Source organism: Elgaria multicarinata, chromosome 3 (assembly GCF_023053635.1).
Source record: "Elgaria multicarinata webbii isolate HBS135686 ecotype San Diego chromosome 3, rElgMul1.1.pri, whole genome shotgun sequence".
Taxonomy (NCBI): Eukaryota; Metazoa; Chordata; class Lepidosauria; order Squamata; family Anguidae; genus Elgaria; species Elgaria multicarinata.
Genome location: NC_086173.1, coordinates 30,244,235 through 30,257,069, shown reverse-complemented (window position 1 = coordinate 30,257,069; position 12,835 = coordinate 30,244,235). Strand labels below are relative to the sequence as shown.

At 46.3% G+C, this 12,835-nt stretch overlaps 1 protein-coding gene across 1 annotated transcript in view; it reads left to right on the top strand.

Moving 5' to 3' along the window:
* TIMELESS (timeless circadian regulator) overlaps positions 1-12,835 on the top strand; it is a 58,463-nt gene that overhangs the window by 15,209 nt on the left and 30,419 nt on the right. Inside the window, exons 2-10 of the mRNA XM_063119836.1 lie at positions 59-184; positions 491-644; positions 2,951-3,065; positions 3,510-3,572; positions 6,256-6,357; positions 7,552-7,707; positions 8,545-8,678; positions 10,017-10,104; positions 11,807-11,986. Of these exons, the coding sequence (XP_062975906.1) occupies positions 88-184; positions 491-644; positions 2,951-3,065; positions 3,510-3,572; positions 6,256-6,357; positions 7,552-7,707; positions 8,545-8,678; positions 10,017-10,104; positions 11,807-11,986 (1,089 nt within the window). The 5' untranslated portion in view covers positions 59-87. The remainder of the gene's footprint in view (positions 1-58; positions 185-490; positions 645-2,950; positions 3,066-3,509; positions 3,573-6,255; positions 6,358-7,551; positions 7,708-8,544; positions 8,679-10,016; positions 10,105-11,806; positions 11,987-12,835) is intronic.

The following is a 12,835-nucleotide window of genomic DNA, read 5'->3' as shown; positions in this document are numbered from 1 at the left end:
TTCACGTTGTGAACAACCCAGCAGCTACACAGCTTAACAGTGCTTGTGTCCCTCACAGGCTCCGCTCTTTCGCTTAGGCTGAGATTTATGGACTTGTACATGATGAATTGCGAACTCTTGGCAACGTGCAGCGCCCTCGGCTTCTTGGAGGGGGACACCTACCACAAAGAGCCAGATTGCTTAGGTGAGAGGCCCAGGGTGGCAGGGTGTATATTAGAGGTTGGAATGGGGGCTATTAATGTTGACTCAATCCAGCTGAGCTATGAAGGGGGGAAATGGAATTGGATGTGTTTATTAATTTATTTTTTAAAATTATTTAAGTTAGGAACATTCTATTAGTTGCTGATCTTTGCAACAGACAGTCTAGTTCTCCCTTATATAAAAGCCAGTTCCTAATGCTTGAGTATCTTAAATGATGAAATGGGAGTTCCATGTGCTCTTGCTTCACACCCACTTGATTGTCCTTCACATATGGCCTCTATTTCTCCAGAGAGTGTGAAGGACTTGATCCGCTACCTGCGTCATGAAGATGAGACTCGAGATATCCGGCAACAGCTGGGGGCAGCTCAGATCCTACAGAATGACCTGATCCCCATCATCATCCAGTATCCTCAAGATAAACAGCTCTTTGATGCCATTATCAGGTAACCAAGGTGGCAGAGAAGAGGCTGGCTATAACCGGTGGGCAATTTGTGCCCTTCAGATGTTTTGACCTACAACTCCCATGATCCCTCACCATCGACTGTGCTGGCTAAGGCTGATGGGAGTTGAAGACCAAAACACCTGGAGGGCCACAAGTTGTCTACCCCGGTATGAAGCCTTAATCGTGAGGAACAGCAGTAGCAGGTAATGATGTACAGACCTACAAATGCATACATGAAATTAGTAGGTTCCTAGGGTTTGGCAACACCTTTTATCTAAGCATGGCTATGTTAAATGATCTGAGCAGTTGAGTGTGGCGTTACCAGCTTCTGTGACGTCTTTTATTAAAAACTCTCCTTCCAAGCAGCTCCCCTTTAACACCGGTAATAATGTTAAAGAATTTTCCTGAAGATTTAAAGAATAGATTAAGTAAAGTTTTAATAGAGAAAAACAAAATAAAATTAAGAGAATGGTTAAGAGGGATGAATACAAGAGAAAAGATGGAAGAGGTTCTAAAAGATAGAAAATTAACTTGACTAAATTATTGGCAATTGGAACAATGGACCAAAAATTGGGTAAGAGAAAACGGAGAGTGTAGAGAGATGACGAAGTTCGAGAAATTAATTGATAAAAAAGAAATTGATAAGGGAGAGAATACAGTGACAAAAGGTTTAATGAGCCAAATATATAATATACTACTTGAGAAAGGTTCGTTGGATAGTGTAGGAAAATCGGTTTGGGAGACAGATCTGAAGATACAGATAGGACAGCAGAGTTGGGAAGGACTATGGAGACAGAGTGTTGAGAAATATGTCAGTGAGGATAAAGGAGAATTATTATAAAATTTTATGGAGGTGGTACCTAACCCCGGTTAGATTAAACAAGATTAATAATCAGCATTCAGCAGATTGTTGGAGGGGCTGTGGTGAAAAAGGAACGTATCTTCATATGTGGTGGGAATGTAAATATGTGCAAAAGTTGTGGAAGATGGTGTTTTCAGAGATTGAAGAAATTGTTGGAATGAAAATAGAAGAAACACCAAGGGTTGCATTACTCTCACTGCAAGAAGACTTTAAATGTACTAAAGAAATTAAGGAATTGATAACGAATTTGTTGACAGCAGCAAGGTTAATCTTAGCTAGGAACTGGAAGACTCAAGGTGATTATTGTATTGAAGAATGGTATAAAGAAGTGTGGGATATTGCTATTAATGATAAATTGACATGTAATATTAAAGTGAGAAGAGGTATAGTAAAAACGAATGCTTTTGAGGGAATCTGGAAAAAGTTTCTAGTATTTGTGTTTTCTAAGGGAAGCGGGAAACCACCAGCAGAAGAAACTATGAGTTTTTGGAAACAGGAATGAGATCCCGTGGTGGTGGGTGCACTTTTATGTTGAGTATGATTATGTTAAATAGATTAAGCGTGAATATATGATATAAATGTTACTTTGAGTTTATGTATTATATTTTTTTCCCTGTTAATTGTATTGATGTAGGTAAAAAGTCAATAAAAAATTAAAAAAACAAAAACCTCTCCTTCGCTGCCACCACCCCATTCTTTATCCTCTAAAAGAATGAGGGAATAATAAACCTTTTGTGTGTGAATGTGCGTGTGTATTGTCCACCTGAAGTAATGCATATGACTACTGAGCAGACGTGGTTGTTAAACAAAATAAGAATAAAGTTTATTCATATAGAAAAAAGATTATTAAAAGACACTTTAAGATGATTCTACTTTGTCTACATACATCTACCTCCCTCAACCTCCCAGGGAATACTAGCCACTTCCAAATCGTATAACCCTGCTTTCTTAATACTATTCTAAAACAAGTCTCTACTAAACCTCACTCACTCCTACGCTCACTAACTTGCTAACCCTGACTGGCTCTTCTAACCCTGACTGGCTCTTCTAACTCTGACTGACTGCCCAGCTGTCCTCTCACTCCCCCTCCTCTCTCTCCATTCAAATCAACCAACCAATCAGACGGCACCATTCACACTGCTCACCATTCTAACTTCCCCCTCCCACTTACTTACCATTTCCTGAAAAGAAAAGAATTGGCCACAGCAAATCTAACCCTGACCCAAACACTTAAATATACACGTATTATCATTTTCCCACAGTGAGTGTTCCTTAAAAACACACCCCATAACTAAGAACATGTTGGATCTTAATAGAGCCTCAAGGAACATATACATCTGCTAACAGCCACTGCCATATCAAACTTGATGCTTGATTTGGCCTTATTTTACAATAATTGACGGAGCCTCTCTTTGTTTCTCCCCCCCCCCCCCCCCCCCGTCTAGGTTAATGGTAAATCTAACACAGCCAGCCGTCCTCTGCTTTGGCAAACTCCCCCAGGATGCCAGCTTCCGCCATCACTTCCTGCAAATCGTCTCTTATTTGCAGGCTTACAAAGAAGTGAGTAGGTGCTGCTGCCCCCTCCCTTGTTCCAATCCTTCCTGGGACAGCAAGGCCACGAGGAAATGTCTCGTGGTTTTCTGAGTGCCGGCGCTCCCTATAGTCATATGGAAGTGCTACTGGCACACACAGCTTTCCGTCAATAAAGCTTTGCCACGTTCAAACTGAGGATCATAGGTGTGGGGAGGGGCAAGAGCTGCAGCCTTCTGGGGTCCAACTCCCAGCATTCATTACCATTGGCCACCCTGTCAGGGGCTTCTGGGAGCTGAAATCCCAAACATCTGGAGTTCTACCTTTGGTTCTACACTAATAGCCCATCTAGTCCCAAACATCTGGAGATCTACCTTCTGTTCTACACTAATAGCCTACCTGGTCCTCTTTTTAGGATTTTTGGGGCTGCGCTCTTTCCAGGGAAACCTAATATGCTTTATTCCTCATCCATAGGCATTTGCCAGTGAAAAGATCTTTGGGGTGCTGAGCGAGAAGTTATATGATCTGCTGCAGCTGGTGAGTACGATGCAGAGTTGCTCAGCCACGCTTGGCACTCTGTCCATACATCGTTGCACCCTGTATTTTTTGTTGTTGACGTTAGCGTGATACCTTGTCCCAAGAATCCGCTTTGTTCTGGAAGTAGCGACAGAGCTACAGGCTTGGAAAGCTGCCAGGAATGTCAACCATGTCCTGGATGGTGGCTTTAGGGCCAGATTTACTGTGTATGTGTTTTCTTCATGGATTAGATTAAGGGGAGTCACTCCCATGGGCTTACAGAAACATGAAAAGGCTGACCTGACTATGAAGTCACCACCCGGGTAACCCACAAGGGTACCTTTTTAAATTGGCCAATCTGGAGTCTTGGTGGGAAATATGGCCCGATTCTAAAGTGTTCTCACTCATTAGACTGGACGACAGGTTTAGAGGCCACATTGCCCTCCCTTGTGATACGTCTTGTTTTGAATGCTAGGAGCTACTGTACAGCTCTTGACGTATAGTGTAGCCAGCAAGATTTAACTCTGTCAAGTAGCAAAGAGCTTTGCTGAGCGTTCGTTCCATGGAGTCAGACCTTTGTTCTGCCCCATCCTGAGTCCAGCCTCAGAACCACTGACTCCTTTGTACTTTCTTATATAATTGCCCTGGAGGTTGGGCTGTTGTAGAAAAAGAGGGAAAAAGCACCACGAAAAGGCTATAAGAAAAAGAGGCGACGAGCTCTGGTGCTATGAAATATAAAACGTTCAAAAAGCTTTCAACCAAACTTGTACAACACTCAACGTTTTGGATCTGGAGATCCTTCGTCAGGAGCCGTACAACAAAATGAATTACTTTTTGAAGTAATTATAAATTTGAAACCTTATAGGTATTTTTTACAAGACCGCAGTCGTGTTCGTTCGGTCTCCATCTGCAGAACAGTTTGACTGCTGAGGGAGACAGAACGAACACGGCTGCGGTCTTGTAAAAAATATCTATAAGGTTTCAAATTTATAATTACTTCAAAAAGTAATTTATTTCGTTGTACGGCTCCTGACGAAGGATCTCCAGATCCGAAATGTTGAGCGTTGTACAAGTTTGGTTGAAAGTTTTTTGAACATTTTTATATTTCAGATAAGAAAAATAAACCTCTTTTGACATTTCATAGCACCAGAGCTAGTCGCCTCTTTGTCTTATAGCTTTGAGATTGGGCACCAGTTGTTCTCGCATCCTGCACGATTTTGGGTCTTAGCTGAGCTCCAAGACTTCTCTTGGCTTCTAAGATAGTTCCTCATGGTTCTTTGCTAGTATGATCCCCCCATTCCACTCTGGTTCCTAGACCACATTTCCAGGGTCATGGTCTCCTGTTCTTTTTTCTTCTTCTTTGGAACCACTGTGTTACCTCGTTTGCCTGGAGAGATCTGTTTCTCTTTTACAACCAAAGAGAAAGCTTTATCTCCTAATAAAGTGCCCTATGGTTCCAAACATGGATTCCATGCGTAATGCAGCACAACATGTGAGCTTCTTACTTCCATTTTTGGTGCACTGCAGGGGACTATGGCCTGTGAGTTGTTGTTTTTGAGTTCAATGATAATGGTCAAATAGGGAATCCATTGGGAATCTGCTGCTAAAGGTCTTCAGCCAAATGCAACTTTTAGCCACTGTTTAAACCCCTTTTGAGAATTAAGAACATAAGAAGAGCCTCGCTGAAACAGACCAAGGGCCCGTCTAGTCCAGAACTCTGTTCACAGAGTGGCTAACCAGCCATCGGCCAGGAATGAACAAGCAGGACATGGTGCAACAGCACCCTCCCGCCCAGGTTCCCCAGCAACTGGTGCGTACAGGCTTGCTGCCTCGAATATGGGAGATAGCACACAACCATCAGGGCTAGTAGCCATTGACAGCCTTCGCCTCCAGGAATTTATCCAACCCCCTTTTTAAAGCCATCCAAATTGGTGGCCATCACTACATCTTGTGGTAGTGAGTTCCATAATTTAACTATGCGCTGTGTGAAGAAGTACTTCCTTTTATTTGTGCTGCATCTCCCACCCATCAGCTTCATGGGATGACCCCGGGTTCTGGTATTTTGAGAGAGGGAGAAAAAGGTCTCCCTATCCACATTCTCCATACCATGCATAATTTTGTACACCTCTATCAGGTCTCCCCTTAGCCTCCTTTTTTCCAAGATAAACAATCCCAGTTGATGTAACCTTCCCCCATAGGGGAGATGCTCCAGCTCCTTAATCATTTTAGTTGCCCTTTTCTGCACTTTTTCCAGCTCTATAATATCCTTGTTTAGGTGTGGTGACCAGAACTGTACACAGTTCTTAGCTAGTACTCTGCCTGCTTTCCCCAGTTCCATTGCTTCTCTTCATGTGTTGCTATTTTCTTTGGTGTAGCCAGGGGTCTTAGTGAGAAGGCCCATTCCAAGGCTCTCCATTTTCAAATTCTCTTTTTAAACCAAATTGTGTTGGCTCTGGGGTTAGAACCCATGGTTTGTTGTTGGGTTAACTGCTGGGTTGTTTAGCCTCTAAACAACCCAATGCTCTGGGTTCGCACATTATACTCAGCAACCTACAACCTGGCTGGTCATAGATTGTTAAGAGTGGAAGTGATGAGTGTGTGAGAGGCAGTCTGATCACTCACTCCTGGCCTTGCCTGGCAAATTGTGGGTCAATGAATTATGTGCGTGTGGGTCTTATATGGTGACTTGTGTCTTCCTTTCCAGGACTGGGAACAGCGCCAGGAGGAGGATAACCTCTTAATCGAGCGCATCCTGCTTCTGGTGCGCAATGTGCTGCATGTCCCAGCTGATCCCGATGAGGAGAAGGTACTTGTGTGAAAGGCGGTTGGATTGATGCCTATCTAGGGCTTGGATGAAGCTGTGAAAGAACCAGCACCTGAGGGTTCATAATGCTTCACATGCATTATCTCAATGGCTCTTGCAGCAGCTATGGCTGTATTATTACCCCAGCCCCATACTGCAGGCTGAATTATCCCGGCTTGACTAAGGTGTCCTCCGAACCAAGGACTTCCTGACACGCATGTTCGCTAAAATACAGCTAAACCTGCCGTCGCTGGAGTTGAAGAAAGGGAGGCTGTTGTGGCAGCACTGCAGGGGTGTGTGTGTGTGTGTGTGTGTGTGTGTGTGTGTGTGTGTGCTCCCAATCTGGTCCTGTACACTCCCAAGAATGAGAACTATATGGGTCTCTTGCATAGCTATATGGGTCTCTTGCAAACTTCAGCTGGTACAAAACAGAGCAGCCCGTTTACTAATGGACTGGCCAGCAAGACCACATCACGTCAGTCCTTTTACAACTTCGCTGGCTGCCAGTCCAGGTCTGGGCCTGATTCAACGTGCTGGTACTAACATTCAAAGCCCTAAACGGTTTGGGGCCAGGTCATTTGAAGGAACGCCTCCTCCCATATGTGCCTGCCCGGACCTTAAGATCATCCACAGGGGTCCTTCTCCATGAGCCCCTGCCAAAGGAAGTGAGGCAGGTGGCTACTAGGAGGAGGGCCTTCTCTGCTCTGGCACCCTGGCTGTGGAACGAGCTCCCCAGAGAGGTTTGCCTGGTGCCTACACTACTCCTTCCGTCGCCAGCTGAAGACCTTTTTATTTTCTCAGTATTTTAACACCTAATTCAATTTAATTTAAATTTTGCTGTTTTAATTCCATATTTTAACCTATATCAATTTCTGCTGTGTGGTTTTTATCCTGTTTGTGCTTTTTATATTGTATTTTGTATTTGTGTTTTTAGACTGTTGGTTGTTTTATTATGCTTTTTATGGTTTTAATTTTTGTGAACCGCCCAGAGAGCTTTGGCTATTGGGTGGCATAAAAATGCAATCAATCAATAAAATATTGTGAAGTACTTGTTTATTGCTTCTCCTTGGCATCTGCTGAGTCCTTCTCCTTGGCATCTCAGTGGGGTTCACCCTTCTGTGCCTTGAAGAAGAGCCTTCTTAGGTTTGAGAACTCCGGTGCTTCAGGGTGCTCAGGCCCATATTGTCTCTCCCACAGAACATTGACGATGATGCCAATGTCCATGACCAGGTGTTATGGGCCGTGCACATCAGTGGCATGGATGACCTGCTCAAATTCTTGGCCAGTTCCCAGACGGAGCAGCAGTGGAGCCTGCACGTGCTGGAGATCATCTCCCTTATGTTTCGAGACCAGGTAAGCAAGCGGGCGGTGGTGGTGGAGTGGTGGTGGGACTGAGAAGGTGGCTTGGGCAATGTGGGTGGTTTCTGCAGGTGGCTGCAAGACCTACTGGGTCACCTGTGGGAGAAGGAGCACCGGGTGCAGCCTCCTTGTTGAAAGTGGAAATGGATCCCCAGGAATTTCATGCCATCCAGGTAGCTGTCCAAAGGGAAGGTTGCATCCTGATGCAAGAGGGGAGATAGCAAGAAGTTTAACTCCGACAGTGACAAGCTGTGAGGGACAGTGTAGCTGGGGCTGGTTTTAGTGGAGTCGAAAAAGGTGACCTTAAAAGAGGGCAATCAAAGATCTGTGAACCAATAGCTAGGAATAGAACTTGCCGGCTCAGAGGTAGTATGCCGTCAGTTGTCACATGCTCAGGGTAAGAAGAAAGGATGCCGCTCTTGAGCATGCTCAGTTTTTGTGAGCCCTACACATCTGGCTGTACACTGTCCAAGACAGAGTGATGGGTTAATTGGTCTAACCTAGCATGGTGGTCTTACGTTAATGTTTTGCAATACCTCCGTTGTTGGAAGTCTTCAAGCAGAGACTGGGCAGCCATCTCCCAGGGATGCTTTAAACTGGATTCCTGCACTGAGCAGGGGTTTGGACTTGGTGGTCTAAATGGCCCCTTCCAAATCCTATGACTCTTAAGTTGGTGGCTGGAAGTGGGGGAGACAGACAGACAGGACTGCCTCGTCCCGCTAATACCGCCTGCACCGGCTTACTCTCTTCCGAGATGCATAGTTCTGGAGAGTCAGTTGGATAAGCCTGGCTTGGGTTGCAGAAAGACGCTAAAGGCAGTGTCCCCAACAGAACCCAGAGCAGCTGGCACTTACGGGGCAGGCCCGCTCAGCCAAGGAACGGGGCACCGATGTCGCAGAGTTGGAGGTCCTGAGGCAGAAGGAACTGGCGGAGAAGAAGAGCCGTGTACTCCAGCGGAGCAGCAGGTGAGGAATAATAAGGGGGCGGTGTTCGGGGCTTGCTGTTGTCTTCTCGCTGAATTTCATAGCTCACCCCAGTCACTGAGGACCATCCCTGGATTCTGAATATGCTCTCCAGGACAGAGTTTGACCTCCTGAGGAAGGTGTTTCGCATCACCTGCTTTCTTATTCCTCTTAACTGGAGAGGCTGGGGATGAACTTGGGCCCTTCTGCCTGCAAGGCATGTTCTCTCCCGCTGAGCCATCGTCCCTCCCCAGATCAAGCTATGGGAGGCAAGTTAAGGGAGGAGAAGCCCAGCAAGAGCTGCTGTAGTGGATAGTGCTCTTTCTATACCAGCGCCACCCATTTCTGTCCCAGCCATGGCATCTTCTCGGCCTGTGTTCCGTCATTTCCCACTTGTCTTAGAGCCCTGCTGGATCTGGAGCAGCAATAATGCCCCCTTTTTTCTCTCGACTCCACAGCCTTGAGTGGCATGCGATAAGGGGCCGTGAGTAGTGCGTAGATGAGAGAGAGCTCCTGGTTTATTCTGGCAGTTGTCTACCATGCCGGGCCCCAGTACGCACACAACAAAAACATTCTTGCTCTGTCAGTTGTGAATGGGCCCTCAGAAGATGGTAACAGAATAGGGGTGCATGGGAGAGAGGACAAAGTCTGACCCTCTGATAGTTTCTCCTGCAATCCTCTAGTTGGTCTTCAGCCAATATCCCTATATCTGCAGGCCTTGCTTGACACAATCTAAGAGCTAGACATGTGCTTAAAAGAGATGGACTGTTCACACAACATGCTATCCTACACTCAGTGGTTGATTTTGGGTCGTTTGCCAAACCATGGGTTATCATGCTGTCTGAATTCAGCTAGGGTGGCTTTTTAACCCTGCAGTGTGGCTTATTTTTCTCGAACAAGCCACCTTGAGAACCCATAGTTTGTTGCTGGGTTGTTCAGAGTGGGTAAGAAGCTACACTGCATGGTTAACAAGCCACCCTGGCTGCATTCAGACAGCCTGATAATCCACCCTGTGAAAAATGTGCTCCGTTCAGACAACATGCTCACCTGTGTTCAACAAACACCCATGGTTTAAAACAACCCACGCTCAACCACTGAGTGTGGGTTAGTGTGTTGTGTGAACAGCCCCAGAGAAAAATGACAGTGGATGTTCTCTACCTGAGTCTCCAGAGAACCGCTGGCAGTCAGAGCAGATAATCCTTGGATAGGTAGACAGTCTCACCTGGTCTAGGGCAGCCTTCTCTGTCCTTACCACTTCTCTAACCTTTCTTTCAAAATGTGCTGTTCTCCTGATAATACTTACTTTTGGATATCCATCCATCCATTTCTTCTGTTCCGCAGGCACTCTCGTTTTGGTGGCTGCTATGTCATCCAGGGCTTGAAGTCCATTGGCGACAGAGATGTTGTGATGCACAAGGGGCTACATCACGTAAGTCAATTTCAGCCACTGTGCCTAGGGCTTAGGATGGCTGGGATCTATTTTAATACGCCATATTTGCGCCAGTCAACCAGGCTGAAGGGGCTACTTGAGCTGCTTTTGGGGCACTTGTTTTCCCTAGAGAGGAAGGACATCGTTTGTCTAACCTGGAAAAATGAAAGCATGGAATGCTGTGGACAGGCGCAGTGCCTGGGTTGTTTTGAAATCTATACCTCAGATTCATAGCCCTAAAGCTTGGTTGGTTGTGGCTGCTATGGCAGCATGAAGTTTGGATTAAAAGGAACCCTTTGTGCTCTAAGCTTCCCTAATCATGCGTTCGATCGGCTTTCACATCCATGATGGTCTGCAGCCAGCCGGTGGAACTCCCCAAACCTCTCAGGCCACTGTCCGCCTTTTCCCGGGCTCCGTCTCCTCTCCTGTCTTCCTCTTACAGCAGGGGCGCACAACCGGCAGGCCATATGCAGCCCCGGGAGGCGTGTTGTGTGGCTGTAGCCTGCAACCCCTCCCAGCCAGCTTCCTCACTGCTACTCTGTGTGTGTGTGTGTGTGTGTGTGTGTGTGTGTGTGTGTGTGTGTTCCTCTAGCATGTGCACACGCATGTGTGGCCCCTGGGCCTGCCTACCAACACTGGATGCAGGCCTCAGGGCCAAAATGTTTGTGCACCCCTGTCTTATACTGATTCTCTTCCCAATTTTCTTGGCCCATCAGGGCCCGGCTGCGCTCAAAGTTCAGGTCTTCTTTTTTGCTTTATTGCCACATAGGGCTGCCAAGTTGCAATCCAGATCATCTCCCCACTTCCCTTTAAAAGCTCCACAACTGCAAAGATGGATGCTGTTGTGGGCGCTTCTGCTGTGTTCCTCCCTATGTACCGCCACACACCCCTTTTCCCATACTTGCTGGAGCAAGCAGGACTGACTTCATAGGGAGAGGAGTAGGGCAGGGGACGTTCTGTCTGCATTCCACCACCAAAAAACCAAAAGGAGGAGAGCATCCAAGTCAGGACAGAAAAAAAAGAGAAACAGGTTCTCAGGTTGCCCAAATATATATATATATCTTTATTTCAAACCCCGACGTGTTCCTGCCAATGTTCTTTCAAAGACCTTCATCAGGGGGCTGATAAGAGATGGATCTCTTATTAACCCCCTGAGGAAAGCCTTTGAAAGAACACAGGACAAAACGCATCAGGTGTTGTAGATCACCAGCATAAAACTCAGTAAGCAGGAGAGAAATGTCAACAAACAGTCCGTGGCCGGAAGCCGAAGTATATGTCAGAAGCCGGGTCGAATAACACGATTCAGGAAAGCATCAAAGAGTAGTCACGGTCAGGATAATTCCAGGCAAGATCAAGGAGCTGGTATGCAAGCACCAAAGACAAGGCACCAAGAACGATAGTTGCTTCCAGCGTCGCTTCTGAGTTCTGGCAAGTCTTTTATGGGGATCGTGGTGATTGGGAATTATTGTCAGCTGCATGGGCCTTCAGCTAGCTTCTGCCTGTTCCATGAAGGGCCACTTCCCAAACAGTACCAGGCTCAGTTGTTCCTCCTTTCTGTTTAATCCCTCAAACTGAAGCGCCACATCTGGCTTTGAAATAAAGTTTGTTTGTTTTTGCATCCTGAGAACCTGTTTCTCCTTTTTTCTGCATTCCACCAGCCCGCCTCAGTTTCTTGTCCGCATTCTTTCCCTTTCCTGGACAGGTGAAAAACTACAGCCATGATCTTGGCAAGGAGGTCCGGCGGGTGCCGAAGAGGCGTCAGCTTGCTTGTGATGGTGAGGGAACGCCTCGCCGCTCGGCCCTCAATGTGAGACTGTTCCTCAAGGAGTTCTGCATGGAGTTTTTGGAGAACTGCTACAATCGGCTCATGTATTTGGTCAAGGTGAGAGTGAGTTTCATATCCTGCAAGGAAGTGTGGGCATGGCTAAGAGCCGAGTGCCCCAAGAGAGAATAGGGAGGGGTGTTGGTGATGTGGTGTAGTGGCTAAAGTGTTGGACTAGGAGTCAGGAGATCCAGGTTCTAGTCCCCACTCAGCCATGGAAACCCACTGGGTGACTTTGGGCCAGTCACACACTCTCAGCCCAACCTACCTCACAGGGTTGTTGTTGTGAGGATAAAATGAGGCAGAGGAGGAGGATTATGTACGCCACCTTGGATTCCTTGGAGGAAAAAAGGCGAGATATAAATGCAATAAATAAATAAATAATAAAATGTTGGATGGTTCTGTGAAATGGGACATTCCAGTTCCTAAATGCAGGTAAGTTCTTGGCTGAAGAGAGCCTCGTGTGGAGCAGAGTGGTAAAGCAGCAGTTACTGCAGCTGAAACTCTCCCCACGGCCTGAGTTCGATCCCAGCGGAAGCTGGTTTCAGGCAGCCGGCTCGGGTCGACTCAGCCTTCCATCCTCCCGAGGTCGGTAAAATGATACCCAGTTAGCTGGGGGAAAGGTAACAACGGCCGGGGAAGGCAACGGCAAACCACCCCACTGTAAGGCTTGCCAAGAAAACGTCAGCAAAAGCTGGTGTCCCTCCAAGAGTCAGTAATGACTCAGTGCTTGCACGAGAGGTTCCTTTCCTTTCCTTTCCTTCTTGGCTGAAGGTGGATCTGGCAGACTGGATTTTATTTATTAATTAATACTGTTGTATACTGCTCAATCTAACAAAATCCCTAAATGGTTTACACACCAAAGTACAAATAATCGCTGTTAAAAGAATAAATATTTCACCGTGGCCT